Source organism: Dendropsophus ebraccatus, chromosome 3, assembly GCF_027789765.1.
Source record: "Dendropsophus ebraccatus isolate aDenEbr1 chromosome 3, aDenEbr1.pat, whole genome shotgun sequence".
Lineage (NCBI taxonomy): Eukaryota > Metazoa > Chordata > Amphibia > Anura > Hylidae > Dendropsophus > Dendropsophus ebraccatus.
The window spans coordinates 99,432,649-99,450,697 of NC_091456.1; the positions used below are offsets into that span (position 1 = coordinate 99,432,649).

The 18,049-nt window shown below is 42.4% G+C and overlaps 2 protein-coding genes across 4 annotated transcripts in view; one reads left to right on the forward strand and one right to left on the reverse strand.

The window, feature by feature from the left end:
- Nucleotides 1–513: 513 nt before the first annotated feature.
- On the reverse strand, nucleotides 514–7,989 carry MICOS13 (mitochondrial contact site and cristae organizing system subunit 13). Of its 2 annotated transcripts, none has more exons than XM_069962354.1 (4): nucleotides 7,891–7,989; nucleotides 6,972–7,128; nucleotides 4,021–4,072; nucleotides 514–659 (listed from the first exon to the last, which is right to left on the reverse strand). In XM_069962354.1, exons 1-4 carry the CDS (start codon nucleotides 7,896–7,898, stop codon nucleotides 562–564), a joined length of 315 nt encoding a protein of 104 aa, XP_069818455.1. In that variant the 5' UTR covers nucleotides 7,899–7,989; the 3' UTR covers nucleotides 514–561. The 2 variants fall into 2 exon arrangements, with proteins under 2 accessions (XP_069818455.1, XP_069818454.1); XM_069962353.1 differs by lacking the exon at nucleotides 7,891–7,989 and adding an exon at nucleotides 7,452–7,524.
- HSD11B1L (hydroxysteroid 11-beta dehydrogenase 1 like) overlaps nucleotides 7,464–18,049 on the forward strand; it is a 45,104-nt gene continuing 34,518 nt past the window's right edge. The window contains exons 1-2 of one of the 2 annotated variants that reach the window (XM_069962352.1): nucleotides 7,464–7,554; nucleotides 15,284–15,414. In XM_069962352.1, coding sequence (XP_069818453.1) covers nucleotides 7,479–7,554; nucleotides 15,284–15,414 — 207 coding nt within the window. In that variant the 5' untranslated portion in view covers nucleotides 7,464–7,478. Of the gene's footprint in view, nucleotides 7,555–11,801; nucleotides 12,011–15,283; nucleotides 15,415–18,049 lie in introns of those variants that run through there. The other variant, XM_069962351.1, reaches the window with a different exon arrangement.

Below are 18,049 nucleotides of genomic sequence, written 5' to 3' on the forward strand. Positions count from 1 at the left end.
CGTTTAGCTGCAGCTAGGAAGTTCCACAGGATTCACCTAATCGTAAAAAAATATGTCTATATCTAATGAGAGTCGCCTCATGTTGCAAAATGTGGTTTGGCACTCTGTGACCAAGCTCCGCCCCCCAGTGTTTTTGCAAATACAGGCTCAGTGGTGGACACTGGGGGATGGGGCATGGTCACATGCTCCTCCATGTCAGCCATGTTATGGACAGACTCCCCACAGAACAGGGCAGCACAGCCTGGAGGAGGGGAGTCTGATATTAGCTCTATGAGGTACACAGGGAGCTGCTGTCAGTACATTTACCAATACTGTATACTGAACTACCTTACTATAAAGTGGCAAACCCCTTTAATTTTAGCTAACAGAGATTGCAGGGAACAGAAAGGGGCAGCCCTAGTTAGCTGTCATTATACCCACCTGCCCCATGTGTTAATATCAAGACTAGAAAAACTAGACATAAAAAAACACGATAATGGTAAAAGGAAACTAAAAGAACTGCACTTATTGACCTTATATCAAATGATAAATATATATATTTTTTATTTATATACACTGCATTTACTTCATGAAATCCTTTACATACTTCCAGCCTTCTGCCGTGTAATCACAAAGTTTGGTTGGAGCTACAGAAAGTGCAGACACAGACTTCTGTACACCTACAAATAAAAGCAGAACATAAACAGAAAACACTGTAAATAGTAAAATCTGATGGCTCCTACACAACACTGTACGATTCTTGCAAAGCAGAAGAAAAGACCAGCACTAGAGGGGTTAACAGTCTCATATACTGGAAGAGACAACTGACAAGTAAACCACAAGTAGGATGATATCCCTTAACGTACCCAGTGACAGCAACGTGGTGCAACACTGAAACAGTACATGTGAATTCACATGAAGAAAGAAAGCATGCACTCACCCGAGAGTTGCTGTCTGTATTTGGCTTTACTTGCTTTCAATGGCAATCATGGGGAGGGAGGTTAGGAGCAGACATACACCTAAATGCCTCCAGGTGTATGGGCCCTATTCCACCGGACGATTATTGTTTGCATAATCGTTAACGATTAACGATCTCAAACGACCGCTATTGCGAAAGACCTGAAAAAGTTCACTTATTTCCATGGAACGATAATTGTTATTTATGATCGTAATTGCGATAGTTTATTCTTCACTATTTCGTTCGCATCTATTGCGAACAACCGAACCATGTCTTATTCAATGCAAACGATTTGCAATAATTTTGGGAACAAGCAACGATAAAAATAGGTCCAGGTCTTATAAAGCGATCAACGATTTCTCGTTCGGTCGTTAACTGCATTTCAACCAAACGATTATCGTTTAGATTCAAACGATTTAACGATAATCGTCCAGTGGAATAGGGCCCTATGTCTGCTCCTATCCTCCCAACTCATGATTGCCATTAAAAGCAAGTGAAGCCAAATACACAGACAGCAATTCTGGGGTGAGTGCATGCTTTCTCTTTATGTGAACTGAATGATTCTTGCGGTCAAAATGAAAGAACTGCAATAAAAGGGTTTTTCAGAACTATATGACAGATAGCCTACCCACAGGCCTATCACTAAGCAGAATCCCTAACTGAACAGTGAACATGGTCGAAAGCCCTGTGCCGTTCGTTGTTTAGTTAAACTGCATCTCTGCCTCTATCCACTTTATTGGAAGCTACCACTACAAAATGACTAGCACAAGACTTCTGGCTTTGTTCACTGTGTAGGGTTTGCACGAAACAGCTAATTAGCGAGGTGCACCCCACCACTCAGCAACCTTTTTCCTATCTTGATGGCAAGAAAAACATATTCTTGGTCATTCTTGTTGGCAGTTCCATCATGTTCGCTGGCAAAGGCCATAAAGAGAGGCCTCGATATGCAGAATTGTATTTCCCCCCCCCCCCCCCAATTTCACACCAAAAATGATATTTTGGGGGTTCCTACATGGTATGTTAGCTCAAAAGGCACCTATACAAAGTACGCCTGTTCCTGAAAAAAACAAGCCCTTACATGGCCATGTAGCTGAAAAAAATAACTGAGTTACAGCTCTTAAAAGTGATACTGTCACCCCTTTTTTGCATTCTGACTTCTCTACACAGGTGTAAAGGCTAAGTTTTGATACCTTATTTTATATCATACGTCATGGTGCTTGTTCAAGTAAAAAGTCATCTTTTATCATATGTATAAGGGAGCGGGGCCTTATACACAGTGTCACTGACGTCATCGACACATAGGCCAGGCCCCTTGCTGACCATTGGAACAGGCTGGCCTAAAGGTCTAGGCCCCACCCCCTCTAGGTTGGCCCATACAAATGGACGTTAAAGGGCAGAGCCTATGTGGCAATAACTCCACGGAGGGGTGGGGCCTATGGTGCTTCTGTGGGCTGGGCTGCACAGCAGTGGCATCACTTGGCGCAATCCGCAGATAAAAGATCACTTTACTGGAACAAGCACCATGACGTATGATATAAAATAAAGTATGAACACTTAAAAATTTATACTTACACCTGTGTAGAGAAGTCAGAATGCAAAAAGGGGGTGACAGTGTCACTTTAAGGCCATTTTGGGCTGTGTCCTTAAGGGGTTAAATACTGGAAACAGATCAGTATTTCAAGTGTACCTGTCATTAGATCAGTATTTCAAGTGTACCTGTCATTATAACGTATAAAACCTAAACTAACAGTAGATGTGATATAAAGCAAGTTTGCAATTTACATTCATAATTTTGTGTTTCCCAGGCCATCTGAGCGCTGACAGAGAGAAGGCAGTCATGTGACTGATGGACACATTGGGGGAGATTTATCAAACCTGGCGTAAGTGAAACTGGCTCAGTTGCCCCTAGCAACCAATCAGAAAGGTAGAATCTGATTGGTTGCTTGGGGCAACTGAGCCAGTTTCATTTTACACCTATTTGATAAATCTCTCCCATTGAGCGGTGACTCTCTGTACTGGCCAAAATTCCTGTGTTTAATTTGTTTTTTACAAGCAGCACAAGTCAGAAAATCTGCCTTCAGGAGACTGGACCTGGATTTCTGGTGAGGCTGGGTTCACACTACATTTTACAATAAGTTTTTTTTTTTCATCCGTTTTTGCAAAAAAAGTTGTGTTGCATCCGATTTTCCATTGACTTCCTATTGACGGACACAAAAACGTGGTCGACCTCATTTTTGTGTCAGTCATAAAAAAACAGATCTGTTTTGATCCAATATTTTTTTTATAATGGAAGTCAATGGAAAAATGAATCAAAACGGATGCACACCGTTGCATCCTTTTTTTCATCAGTTTTTCGCAAAAACGTAGTGTGAATCAAGCCTAAGTTCAGCTGTGTTTTACAGCATGATAACAAAAAATAATAAATGTATATTGCAAACTTGCTTTATTTCTCATTTACTGTTGATTTAGACTTTGAAAGATATAATAACAGTGACACTTCAAAGTGACACTGTCGCCCCCTTTTTTCATTAGAACTTTTCTTCATAGATGTAAGGGGTAAATGTTGCAGTTTTCATACCTTATTTTATATCATACATCATGGTGCTTGCTTTAATAAAAAGTGATCTTTTATCATCTGTGGATTGTGCTATCTGGGCACAACGGCACTATTGGCCCCGCCCGTGACGTCATCGATGCATAGGCCCCGCCACTCGACGGCCATTGGAATAGGACAGCCTAAAGGTCTAGGCCCCACCTCCTCTAGGTCGGCCCATAACAATGTCCACAAAGGGGGCGGTGCCTATGCGCCAATGACGTCACGAGGGGCGGGGCCAGTCTCCAGTAAAAGATCACTGGAACAAGCACCATGACGTATGATATAAAATAAGGTATGAAAACTGTTAAATTTACCCTTTACACCCACGTAAAGAAGTCATAATGCAAAAAGGGGGTAACAGTGTCACAGTATTATGGCTCTGTAAAGGAACAAAAAATTAAATAAAAAAACAAAACAAAACAAATAAAAACAAACGCAGTTAATCCTAACGGTAAGACAGATCAGTTGTAGAGGGTAAAATACTCACCCCAGTTCCAGGACTCACTGACTGAGAAGTCCAACTTTGGTGCAGATGGAAGCTGTGAGGGATAACATTTATTAAAAAAAACATCAACTTAGGGTGTTAGTGTTATATTTACCCAATATGCTATTTTACAATGCTAAATGACACCAGCCAGATACGAGATACAAAACAATAGATTTTCAAAAAAGAAAATTAGGGTCTGGGTGCAATAATGAAATATTAGCAGGTTATATTTGTCTGCTGAGAACTTTTCTTTATAGGCTGACGTTTTGTCTGTTAGTGTATGTGCACACTACGGAATCCCGGGGAATGACCCGCTGTGGATTCCGCAGCTCGCCCCCGCTTGTGCCTCTGCTGGGTGGCATAGGCTTCATTTTATGGTTTGCCAGATTCCGCCGTTCACAAAAAGAATGAACCCGCTTCATAGATTTTGAGGACCTACAGACGGTGAATGTATGCAATGAATGCAAGATCATGCCGGCAGTGGGGAAAGTCTTTGAATCGCTAAGGCGCTGTCAATGCAGTTCCCCGGCTGCAGCGATTCGGCCTCCTGAAAATTACGCCGTTGACAGAAGATCGGGGACGGGGGACGACGCGCGTCAGGTATGTATGGTACACTACACTTCCGGGTCCACGGTGAAGGGGGCGATTCACATACATAACATACATTACAAAGTTGTATAACTTTGTAATGTGTGTTACTTTGTGAATAATTTCTTAGCGCTGCACTACCCCTTTAATTAACCATGTCCGTACCGAACACGGTGGTGATTCCAAAAGCCTGATAGTAATCGGTTTAGAACATATTAAACCTGTTGCTCTTGGTCTAGATGGACATAAAGTACTACTTTGTAAAGAATCACTGTGGATTTCGGGTCTGAATGCCACTGGACCGCTCGGTCTGAAAGAGCGCAATGATCTTAGTGTCTTTGTGTAATCAGCAGCTCAGTCATTATTCTACACCTGCTTTTAAGTCACATGCACACACCTTGTTTGTTTAATTGCACTTCCTTTTCCCTGATGCTGTATTCTAAGCCAGTTGAAGGGCTGTGATAGCCTGAAACATACGTAGCTCCGCAGCGCAGTGTGCATCCCCTATATACCTCTTCCCGCTTTTCATGAAAATGAAATAAAGCTCGTCCCTGCTTCAATGACCGGTGAGTGCTGGAAATTCTTTTTCTTTGTATTGCATTTGATGGATCCAGACCATACTTTACATTGTGCTCTACGGCTAATTGGAGTGCGGGCACACCCGAATGTGCCCGCATTCCAATTAAAATAAAGTGATGTTCATTCAGCCGATACTCCAGTATTGTGAACATCTCAGACATAAGCTGTTGTTGTTTGACCCGGCCAAGTCGAACAACGGTCAATGTTCACACAATGTGTAAACATGGCCCAAAGCTTGTAATGAGGTCAACTGATGTCATGCCTTCTTTGGTTGGGGCTAAACGGTGGCAGGTATAAAACTGGTGCAGACCCCCCCCCCCCCCCCCCCCCCCTAAGCCTAGCATTCACACATCCTCAGCTTCCCTTTCACACCCTCTAATGAAAAGAGGTTGCCATTAATAAAATGTGTTTCAATGACAATATGTCACTTACATGCTGTGATATAACATACAGTAGTTCTGGTTTGTTCTGCATAATGAGGAAGCTCTGCCCCCTCGAATCCCCCCCCCCCCATCCCTGATCTGGCCGGATAGTTCTACCAACCACAATTTAGCAACCTGTGGAGAAGCATGCAACCATATCAGCGCTCTCAATTGTAATCGCGCTAGTTTCTTACCCACAGTGAGCTCCAATGGAGGTGGCTGTGCGCATAGTTGCCAAAAGTCCTGGTAAATTAATGGCCCGGGCATGTCTCGGCAAGCCCCGCCCCTATGTCTGCAAGACCGACCCCCTGTGCCAACCGCAGGTGGGATATTTACTATCACTGCCAGCTAAAGGCCACCCAGCTTTCTGGGCATTTTGTATTTTAAAGTGAGGCCTGTTGAAGCGTAAGAACGTAAAACGACTGTAGCCTCTGTGGGACACACTTTGCTGTATCTGCCTGTCCACCGATGTTGGTGTATTGTTGAATAAACCTCATCTTGCTTCTTGTATTATACTCAGTATGGTGTGGTCATTAGGCTTTCCAGCATTTTGAACTCAGCATGGTGGAGGTCTCCCAGCATCTTATTTTTAGTATGATGGAGATCACCCAGCTTTCCCAGCATCTTTATTATACTTTAATAAAAATTTTGCCATACTTCTCCTTTAAAAGAAAAAACTTATTACAGTATTGTATTGCCCCCCCAAAAGTTATACAAATCCCCACTATACACTTATGGGAAATGCTTATAAAGTGTTTTTTTCCCTGCACATACTACTGCATCAAGGCCTCACTTCCTGGATTAAGGCCCTATTCCACCAACAGATCTGACGACAGATTACCTGCCAAAGATTTGAAGCCAAACCCAGGAGTGGATTTGAAAAGAGGAGAAATCCAGTCTTTCCTTTATGACCTGTTCTCTGTTTATTGTCTGTTCCTGGGTTTGGCTTCAAATCTTTGGCGGATAATCTGTTGTCAGATCTGCTGGTGTAATAGGGTCTTTACATGGTGATGTCACGACCCGACTCCCAGAGCTGTGCGGGCTGTGGCTGCTGGAGAGGATGATGGCAGGGGGACACTGAGGGACACAGGGCACTGGAGGGACACTGAGCATCCCTCTGCCATCATCCTCTCCAGCAGCCACAGCCCCCACAGCTCTGGGAGTCATGACATCACCATGTTATCCAGGAAGTGAAGCCTTGATGCAGTAGTAAGTGCAGGGAAAAAAGCACTTTATAAGCATTTCCCGTAATAAGTGTATATTGGGGATTTGTATAACTTTTGGGGGGCAATACAATACTGTATTAAAAGTTTTCACCAGAGTTGTCCTTTAAGTATTTCAAATAAAAATCTGATCTTCTACCTGTACACCAAAATATTCTGCCCACTGGTGAAGAGCAGGGGGCACAGCTGCAGAGGTCTTCTTCAGCACTTCCTGGCCTCGAGAGCCATTTCCCAGCAAGCCGCAGTCATAGACCACATAGACAGCCCCTCCGGCCACCAGGGCCTTTGTGGTAAACCTGTAATAAGGGGTGACAGTGTCAGCTCTGTCTCCTGCTATCAGTACAAATGCCAACACATAGAGATGGAGGTCAGTACTGGTAATACTGGGAGTGACTGCTCCCCAGCCTGCAGCGCTGCTGCTATCACAGGACTACAACTCCAATCATGCTGCTGTGGCTGTACAACAGCCACCCATCGCACAGCCCTGTAGTAAGGGCCAGGCATACTACATTTCATGCCGCCATACTCTGCAGCACTTTCAGGAGACGAGGCAGCCTGTGCTTCTAGCCGACCTCACATCTCTAAAGGAATCGGGTTATGTACCAACTAAACCACTCACGTCAGTAGCCTCAACACGGCAGGCGCCATGACTCTTTCCAACAAGGACAACCCTGCTATCGCAGAGCTTCCGGTCACGTGGACAGGAGCCGCGGTGCCTGCCGGTACTTGTAGTTTTGTAGAAACATTGCGTGACTACAAAGGATGTAGCTATCTGTGGAGGCTGCTGTTGTTTCACTTGTATTTAGCAAACGGGACTGGTTGTGCGCCCATGTATGACTATGGTCTATTCTGTCTCTATGTATGTTGTATTCACACCGCGTGTGTTCTGTTCCTGCTAATGCTACGTATGTTCTATACACGTTCTACGTACGTTCTATATATGTTCTATAGCAGAGATTTATCAATCTTAAATAGAGCTGAGGCACTTTTATGGCCGCCACATAGAAGCTGGGGTTTATATTCAGGGTAGGAATAGGAAGCCAGGTTTAGCCTAGTACCTGTTCATGCTGTGTCTGTCATTCTCTCCATGTGCTCCATTCACACACTGTATACTGTATTATCTGTTATCACTATGTGGGAGATTTATCAAAAAGTCTTCCAGTAAGAATGTTATTGTTGCCCATAGCAACCAATCACAGCTCAGCTTTTGAATATTCATGAGTTCTGGTAAGATAAAAGCTGAGCTCTGATTGGTTGCTATGGGCAACTAAGAACCTCACTGCTGTAAGACCTTTCCCCCATGTATGCTATAGGCTGTTCTGTTAAAGCCCCAAGGAAGTTTCCTATTCACACCATGTATTTTTCCTTCACAATCTGTGTTCTGATCATGCTATGTACAATGGTATAGCTATAGGTTCAGAGGCCCTTGTGCAAATGCTCAGCTTTCCGCCCCCCATCTATTGTTCTATAGCAGGGGCAGGGAACCTTGGCTCCCCAGCTGTTGCAAAACTACAACTCCCATCATGCCTGGACAGTCACAGCTAAAGCTTTGGCTGTCCAGGCATGATGGGACGTGTAGTTTTGCAACAGCTAGAGAGCCAAGGTTCCCTACCCCTTTTCTATAGATAAGCAATCTCCAAATACATGCATATACTTTTGTTCATGAGGAGATAAGCTGGTGCCAAGGTGTCTTATCAGTGCACCCCTTTCCAAAACACGACCACTTGGTTGAGTAAAGGCCGTATTACACGCCCTGATGTTCCAGGCTTCCGCCTTGTTCCCCACACGCTGAACTCTGCTATTAAATGCACAGACAGCGAGTGAGACGCCGTGGGACGGGCCACCCAAACAATCCTTAGATTGTTCATAGGGACATATGGCAGCTGAGTACATTGTAATCTTTTAACATGTTGAAAGACCACGATCAGCAGAAATCATGCATATTGGCAGATTGTAGCATTTCAACATGTGCTTTACACTAGAAGATTTTCAGCCTTAACGGTCAGTAATTGGCCAGGTAAGGGAGATCATCAAGTGTAATAGCATCTTTAGAAGATACTGAGTTATTAGTAGTTTTAGGAAAAGCAATCTATATAATAAAGAATTAAAATGATATACTTTAACCGTTGTTGTTGGACAGCATTTTATGATTTTATTCCTCTAACCCAGCAGTAGGGAACCTTGGCTCTCCAGCTGTCCTGCTCTGACCTGTGGGACACAGCTGCTAATGTCAGTGCTGCTACACAGAGCTCCATATACACTTCAGAGCTTCTCTTCCTCACTCTGGCAGTCTCAGAAGTATAGTTTCTGGGATTAGAGAAGGGCTGGTGCATGTTGCAAGCACTGAGTGCGGGTCCGCATGCTAAACAAAGGGGTCAAGTGTAATGTTTCCATCATGCCCGACCCTTATCTTCACTGATATCATCTGTCAGTGGACAATTGGAAGAGCCAAATACACCTTGGATTGACGGCCATATCTGCTGTGAACACCTATAGTCTGGACTCATGTGCGTTTACACAGGCAGTTATATCTGACCAATTTTGGAAGCCAAAGTCAGGAATGGACTTGAAAAGACAGGGAATCTCAGTCTTTCCTTTATGACCTGCACCCTGTATATAGTCTGTTCCTGGCTTTGGCTTAAAAAATCTGTCAGATAAATCTCTCTGTGTAAACTCACCATTAGGGTCCATTTACACAGAAAGATTATCTGACAGATTATGTGCCAAAGCCAGGAATGGACTATAAACAAAGATTAGGTCATAAAGGAAAGCCTGAGATGTCTCCTCTTTTCATATCCATTCCTGGCTTTGGCTTCAAATCTTTGGCAGATAATCTGTCAGATAATCTTTCTGTATAAATGGACCCTAAGGCATGGGTCTCCAATCTGCGACCCTCCAGCTGTTGCAAAACTACATTTCCCATCATGCCTGGACAGCAAAATCCAAAGCTTTAGCTGTCCAGGCATGATGGGAGTTGTGGTTTCGCAACAGCTGGAGGGCCGCAGTTTGGAGACCCATGGTCTAAGGTGTATGGGGACCTTTAAAAGAGTTATCCCTCTGACCCCTTCTTATTGGACGGGAGGGGGTGCATAAAGGTATGTTGTTAATCAGTGTCCTCCGCCCTATTTACCCATACTAGGTTTTTCCAAGAATAATCCCTACTCCAAAAATAAACCCTAGTTAAAGTCAGCTGACCAGATCGCAGACACTGGGTGGCAAGTAAAGGGGCCACCCTGGTGTTTCCCTATTTATGTCCAAATGCTCGCAACAGAGGGAAGACTTAAAGCCACTCTGTACCCACAACCTGACCCCCCAAACCACTTTTACCTTCAGATAGCTGCTTTTAATCCAAGATCTGTCCTGCGGTCCGTTTGGCAGGTGATGCAGTTATTCTCATAAATAACAACTTTTAAACTTACACCCCCGTGCCCTACGGGAGTATCTGTGCCCTAACTTTCCACCACCCCTCTGTCCCTCCTCCCCACCCTCTTCAGCATTAGGAATGCCACTGGAACATTCTCTCCATGCTGAACATTGCACAGGTGCCTTAACAATCCAGCCCATGTTCCGGGCTAAACAGGTGGGAAATAGTAGGCAATCTGCCTGGAGCATTCCTAATGATGAGGAGGGTGGGGAGGAGGAGGGACAGAGAGGGTGTGCCAGCCTAATGTATACACAATCCAGGCCACTCCTGTAGGGCACGGGGATGCCAGTTTAAAAGCAAATTTTTAGCACAATAGCTGCATCACCTGTCAAATGGACTGCAGGACAGATCTTGGATTAAAAGCAGTTATCTGAAGGTACAAGCGGTTTGGGGGGGAATAGATTTTGGGTACAGAGCCGCTTTAAGGGGCTACGTATCAGGGTGGTTTGGTGTTCTCCCCATTGGGAGGCTTTCTTCTCTGGAGAGAGGGATATCGGACTATTCCCGTGTTTTGAGACTCGCAACTAAAACTCCACGGACCCCTTCTTTGCATATTCAAGTTTTTTAGGGGGCAATCAGTGAAGACTCTTAAATGAGTACTCCATTGGATTTTTTTACTGATCTCCCCGAGCTCAGTGATTGTGTTTTGTTGGAATATAGGTATTTAGGTTGCAATTCGTTCTTGCTAGTTTTTGTGGTCAGTTATACTCCTGTGCTGGTGAACTTTTGTTTTCCCCCTTGGGTCTCGTGTGTGGCAGCTAGGGTTGCTGCAGAGACCATGTCATGTTTTGCTATCCACTTTAGTCTTCAGCCATAATTCCCACATAACATCAAAATAATACCTTAAAGGAATATGTAATACAAAAAAATCACCTATTGTTTTAATCAAGTTTGTATGTTAAAAATATTTTTACTTAGCAACCACAAGACATTAGCAAAAGATGATGAAATGATGACAGGTCACCTGAGTGTATAATGAACGTTCAGAGACAGCAGCATGATGGTGTGCCTGTTCACAGGAGAGGATACATTTTAAATATCTGTTAAATTGTTACGCCTTCTCTTATGCCGCTTACAACTGGTTTACATGCTATTGATTTATATATATTTGTTTGTTTGTCATAATGTACATGTGAGGACCTGAGACAGGCTCCATGCTGAAACGCATTGTCTGTATTTACAATAAAAGTAGTGGATTATGCTCCAGTCCAGTTTTGTTAGATATTGCTAGTTTTTTTTCCCCATCTTTTATGCTTGGAAGCAAGCTAGCCTGTGGGATAGGTAGACTGCTTTAACCTAATAGTTGGCAGCGGATCCTTACTACTCTATGGTTATAAAAATGCCATTGGTAATGTTGTGCCTGCTTTGGAGCACAACACACTCAGGTTAGTGGTTTCATTTATTCAATTTCTTTGTTATGCCTGGTTGATGATGCTGTTAGAACCACCCATGTCTTTTCTCCTTTCAGAAACATATGGGTGGGGTACTTACAATGCATGTGCTTGCATAATGTGTTGTGAACTTTGTACTGGAATGTGGCAGGGCTGGAGTTAAAACACTGAAAACTGCAGTTAGTAGAATCTTCAGCATGTGACTGTTCCCTGGTTATAGGAATAAGCGAACACACGGAAAGCACTTTGTTTGACATACCAGCTACACTAAAGCTTTCAAAATGGGTTTGAAAATAAAGGGAACATTCTTGGTCGCAGTTGTGGCAGTGTTGGCATACCTTTACAGGGACACTTTTGATCCAGGTAAATAAAAAGCAATGGATGATTTTTTTTTTTTCTTACATGCTGTGCTGTATTGGCAATGCTGAGTTGTACTCACAACACAACTGTAAGGATGGAGATGTTTACCATAACTAAAATACATCAGCTGCAGTTATTACTTTAGTATTACTTTAGGATTAGTAAATATTTGTTTTTCCCAGGTGAGCGGACACTGTGATTTGTAGCACTTACTTCAACAAATGTTTAAAGTATATATATTTAGGCTATGTTCCCACTTCGGGGGAAAGGAGGCCGTCTTGTTATACAGATGGCCGCTAATAAAAATCACAATCATTATTAGTGGCCGTCTATATAACGAGACGTCTGCCTTTACCAGCTATATTCCTGAAGTGGGAACATAGCCTAAGAGTGATGAATGAATGAAGCACATTTCCATTGCCCAGAACCCAATAATTTTAGTATCAAAAACAATATAATTATCATTAAAGTGTACTTCCAGGTGGGTAGGAGGGTTAAGCAAGAAATTACTTCTAGCGTCAGCACATTAAAAAATTCCCTCTCTGCATTTACATTGATATTCCCAGCTGGGCTGGAGCTATGTGTGATATTTTTAAAGGTTCTTTATATTTTCCATGTTGAGCTATCTTGTGGTTGGGTATCAGTCTGTGATGTTTTGGCAGCGATATTGGTTACCAAGATAAGAAATTCATACTAGAAAAATATCATAAAATAAAAACTAAAAGAACAGAACAAGTGAAATCTTTCATTTTGAGTAAAGCAGTTTCTTCGTTAAAAAAAAAAAAAAAAAAAAAAAAAAAATACAGCAGCTTTACTGTAATTCACATCAGGAGCAAGTCCAGAAATTGAATCTAGGCTTGTAGAAAGGTTGTTTTTTTTTTTTCCGTCTTTTCAAGTCTTCTGAACATGACTTTGTAATAGTCATACCCTCTGAATCTATCAGCCTCCACCTACTATACAGTTGTATAGTGTGTGTATTCTAAACTAACTGTAGTTTACCTACAATAGCCATAGAGACCATTTATCACCGGCCATACATTCTATATAATGCAAAACATAGTATCCAAAAATAAAATACCTATATATTCCACATAGTGCCAAGCATAGGTCCCACATAACATTAAAATAATACCTTAAAAAATATGTCATCAGAAAATGACCTATTGTTTTAATTAAGTTTTTATGTTAAACATATTTTTACTTAAATGTATGTATATTATAAACATATTCTGCTATTCATATTATAAAACAATCATTGAATCTTGCAGTTTTAATTTTGGCCACTAGGTTTGAAACTAAGCTGAGACTTTCTGTTCTGTCTATGATGATAAGTAGAGGACTGCTGGAAAGTGATCTGTACAGAATTACAGCAAAAAGTGACAGCAGTAAATAGTAAAGACAATAGATAATATTTAAAACTCAGCCTCCCCATCTCTGTGGAATGACCTTTGCACGTTACAGAAGTTACAGAGCATGCTTACAAATGTGTCCGACACAAAGAGTAGGGTCTGGAGATGTTAGAGTGGGGGACTGGATGACAAAAGACAAGTGCAGCCCTGACGCTGGCACCCACCCCACTATCCCTGCCTCAACTGTCCTAGGCGGCAGCAAACAACTGGACGACAGTCCCTAACTTGAATAGGTAAACACAGAACAAGACAAGACTGACAATAATGCACAATTAAGCAGGGTCAGAGGTCCAGGCCAAACACACACAGGCAATGCAGTACAAAAAAAAGTATCCAAAAGCGAAGTCAAAAGCCAAAACATCAAAATGCCAGGAAATAAATGTAGTAACAAACGTTAGGTCAAGGGGCTGGTCACACACTCTGGCAGTGTCGCGGGCCGAGCGTGTGGTTCACTTCCTAACATGTTTATTGTATCAATGTCCATGAGGCTTGCCATACAAATCTAGGTAATAAATCGAACAAATCTAGATGATAGATTCTCTTAATAGTGTTCGCATAGCAGCGTACTGTATTGCTTTAAGGGTATATTCACACGGACGGGCTCGCAGCGAGAATCTCGCTGCGAGCCCGGCAGGTCCTGGCAGTTCCCATACACTACATACTTGCTGCGGTCTAAACGACCGCAGCGAGTATGTAATTATACCGCCCTTAACCCCTTCTGCTCCCGCCCGTCTCCCCCGCTGTAAACATACTTTACCTGTCCTTGCTGCACAGGTCCGGCGTCCTGCTCTTCCGCCCGGCCAATCAGTGGCTGCGGCTGGGCAACACACTAATTGGCCGGACAGGAGAGCAGGACGCCGGACCCGTGCAGCAAGGACAGGTAAAGTATGCTTACAGCGGGGGAGCCGGGCGGGAGCAGAAGGGGTTAAGGGCGGTATAATTACATACTCGCTGCGGTCGTTTAGACCGCAGCAAGTATGTGGTGTATGGGAACTGCCAGGACCTGCCGGGCTCGCAGCGAGTATCTCGCTGCGAGTCCGTCCGTGTGAATATACCCTTAAAGTGCTCTATAACTATCCTTATAACGCTTTTATTTTTTGGTCTATGGGGCTATTTGAGACGTCATTTTTTGCGTCATGATACTCTTTCGTATATCAGACTTTTTGATCTCTTTTTTTCAAAATTTTCTGGATTTGATGAGGCCAACAATCTGCAATTTTGCACTAGTTCTGGTAACTGCACACACGGCAATAGCATATATGTTTGGTTTTTTTTTGTTTGCTTTTTTTTATTCACTGTACTTTGGAATGTTTTTTTTTTTATTTATAACCCCCCCTTTTTTTGCACACTGTAATTTATAGTCCCCATAGGGATGAACTGATTGCTGATAAAAATCAATGCATAATATAAATGTCCTGCATTGATCTCTGCAATCAGTGCTCTATTACTAAGGGCTGCTAAAGCCCAAAGTAAATGATTAGGATCAGCGTCATAGCATTGCTGAGGCCCGGCAAGTATGACAGATTGCCTCTTCATGATTGCAATAGACCACCATGGATTGTGTTTTAACAGCATTTAAATCTTGCTGTCAGTTTTGACAATTACATTTAAATGGTTAATTAGTCACTGTGACAATTGGGCAGCATCAGTTAATAGCGGTGGTTCCCGGCTGCTCATAGCACCCAGGAGCGGCGTGAAACAGAGCGAGGTCACAGCTCTCTGTACTCTCTTAGGAACCCAGTGGTGTATGCCATGGGTGCTTAAGGAGTTAAATTATTTATTTCAAATATTAAAAAGGCCAAAGGAATTTAATAAAGCGAAAATGTTGCTATCAATGTTTCACTGTGTGCTTCTTTCTGTTTTACAGCGAGCCTTGCTAATGCCAGGGTTTTAGTTACTGGTGCCAGCACTGGCATTGGGGAAGAAATAGCATATCACTATGCCAGGGCTGGAGCACAAATTGTCCTGACTGCAAGGAGGGAAAATGTTCTTATCAAGGTAAGCAACAGAGATGTATGTAATTTTATAAACTGATATATACATTATATATAACATATATATACGTTATATATAACATTTATTTTACTACTTCAAAGAAATAAAACTTAATAAAGTAAATGTGCTTACATTTGCTCTATTCTGACCCTTATAAGGCTTGTATTTTTTTGGTCTATAGGACTTTTTTGTGCCATGATCTGTAGTTTTTATCAGTACCACGTATGTATGCAATTTTTTTTCTGTGATGTGAAGTGAGCAAAAATCAGCAATTTCGCACTTTGGCGGTCCTTCGCACTTAGACTGTTTTCAGGAATATGATACTTTGGGCTGTTGATATGTCCTTATTGCACAGGAGACGCAGAGGATAAAGGTATGTGTTTTACCCTCCTCAGCACCATTCCTTAGCAGTTAGTTGTGTGCTCCACGGTTCATTGAGACCATTAGGAGCACTGGCCACACGTTAGGAGTCTCCTTCCACCCCGAAAGCGCTGATCCGCCCCCAAGCCATCCCTCCGCTTCTTTATGATAATAAATGGAGCGGGCCAAATTGGCACTATTGGGGTGGGCAGTGCTCCTAACTGTCTCACCGGACCATGGAGCACACAACTAATTGCACCAGAACAGCGCTGAGGAGGAAGGTAAAAGACATTCCTTCCTCCTCAGGGTCTCCTGTGCATTAGGGACATATCAGCAGGTTAGATTCGTCTAACCTGCTGATGGTTCCTCTTCAGGAACCAACAAGAAACAAGAAATATAGCAACATATAGCTCATGATGGCAAAGCCATAGAAAGTAGCTTAACCTCCTGCTTAAATGCAAGTAAAAATTAATATAGTAGGCAACCTGGAGCAAAACTGCAGATGAAATGAAAGTGACCACTAAAAATAGATGAATATGAAAATTGTTGTCTTCAGTAACTGTTTCTTCCTTTGCTTATCAAACAAGTGATGTTAAAGGGAACCTGTCACCTTGAACATGTAGTTGGATCTACAGCAACATGTAATATTGTTATATTACTGAAAGTACTAAAAATTTCAGCATGATTAGAATTTCTATGTGCCCCCTGACTGTGCTGTATTCCGGGGAAAGTTTTTCAGAGTACGGTAATGACTATTTGTAGATAGAACAATGTCCCATGTTAGAGCTGTTTCTTTTCAGATGCTTTTTGTAATATCATATGACTATGTCGTATAAATAATATAACACAACTATCCAATAACCATAAACAAAATGACACAACCAACCTACTTGATCCAATGACTCATTTATAATGAAAGTAAAAAGACAATGAAGACATGATTACTAATATTTTATTATTCAGTGAGTCTGATAAGCAAGCTAAAATACCGCAGCAAATTGGGCAGAGAAAAAGAATGGAAAGATTTGCACCCTTTTGTGTAATTTGGATGCTCTCTTGGTTGTCCTGCTACTAGTAGTGCTGAAAATACTAACTGTAAAACCATCCTTAGGCTATGTTCACACAACGTAAAAAACATGGCCATATTTAATAACAACGGCCATTGTTTGCGGAAATGCAGCCGTTGTTATGAAATACGGCCGTGTTTTTTACGTAGTGTGAACGTGACCTTAGGCTGCCTTCACACTGCCTCTTTTTAAGTAAAAACACAAATAAAAACGCCTTCGGACTGATGTTAGCTGGTAGTCAATGGAAGTTTATGATCTGCCTTGCGCATACATGGGGGAAGATTTATCAAACTGGTGTAAAGTAAAATTGTCTTAGTTGCCCCTAGCAACCACTCAGATTCCATGCTAAGTGTTTGGGTTTTTTTTCCTGGCAAACTGTGGCGTTTTTCTCCTATAGACTTCAAAGGAATACCTTCTGGGTATTTACTGTGGACTTTCCACATTAATGGTGCGTTCACACCTACAGGATCTGCAGCTGATTTTCTGCAGCAGATTTCATTTAAATAACTGAACACAGCATCAAATCTGCTGCAGATCTGCTGCAGATCCTGTAGGTGTGAACGCACCCTAAAGGTAAGTAAAAATCTGCAAAGAATTTACTGACACTGTTAGATACAGTAGCTATTAGGACAAGGAGACACACGGTACCTTTCATATATTTATCTAGGGCTCCCACAATGTAGAAAAATGCTTTTATTCTCTGGTACAAAAAGTCAGAGGTTTTCCCAAGCTCCTGAATAGCTGTAACACCTCCCCAACCCCCTTCCTGCTCTACACCTGATAACTAAATTCTAAGCATGGTCAGGTATGGGGGGAGGTGTTACAGCTTGCTGCATGTTAGGGCCCTGTTCCATTGGACGATTATCGTTCAGATTATCGTTAAATCGTTTGAATCTAAACGATAATCGTTTGGTTGAAATGCAGTTAACGATTAACGACCGAACGAGAAATCGTTGATCGCTTTATAAGACCTGGACCTATTTTTATCGTTGCTCGTTCGCAAAACGTTCGCATATCGTTCGCAATGAGTGAACGTTTTCAGGTCTTTTGCAATAGCAGTCGTTTGAGATCGTTAATCGTTAACGATTATGCAAACGATAATCGTCCGGTGGAATAGGGCCCTTAGAAGCACTGGAAAGCCTTTTTGCCTTTTGGGATTATAAAATGAAAGCATTATTCTATGTTTTGCAAGCACAGCTAGCTAAATAGAA

Bases quoted from the DNA above. Each gene is read 5' to 3' on its own strand.
- MICOS13 (XM_069962353.1), bottom strand. From the start codon at position 7,480: ATGGCGCCTGCCGTGTTGAGGCTACTGAC. The intron at 7,129-7,451 runs GTGAGTGGTTTA...CCCTTATTACAG, and splicing joins GCCGTGTTGAGGCTACTGAC to GTTTACCACAAAGGCCCTGG. The intron at 660-4,020 runs GTGAGTATTTTA...TTTTATTTGTAG, and splicing joins CAGTGAGTCCTGGAACTGGG to GTGTACAGAAGTCTGTGTCT.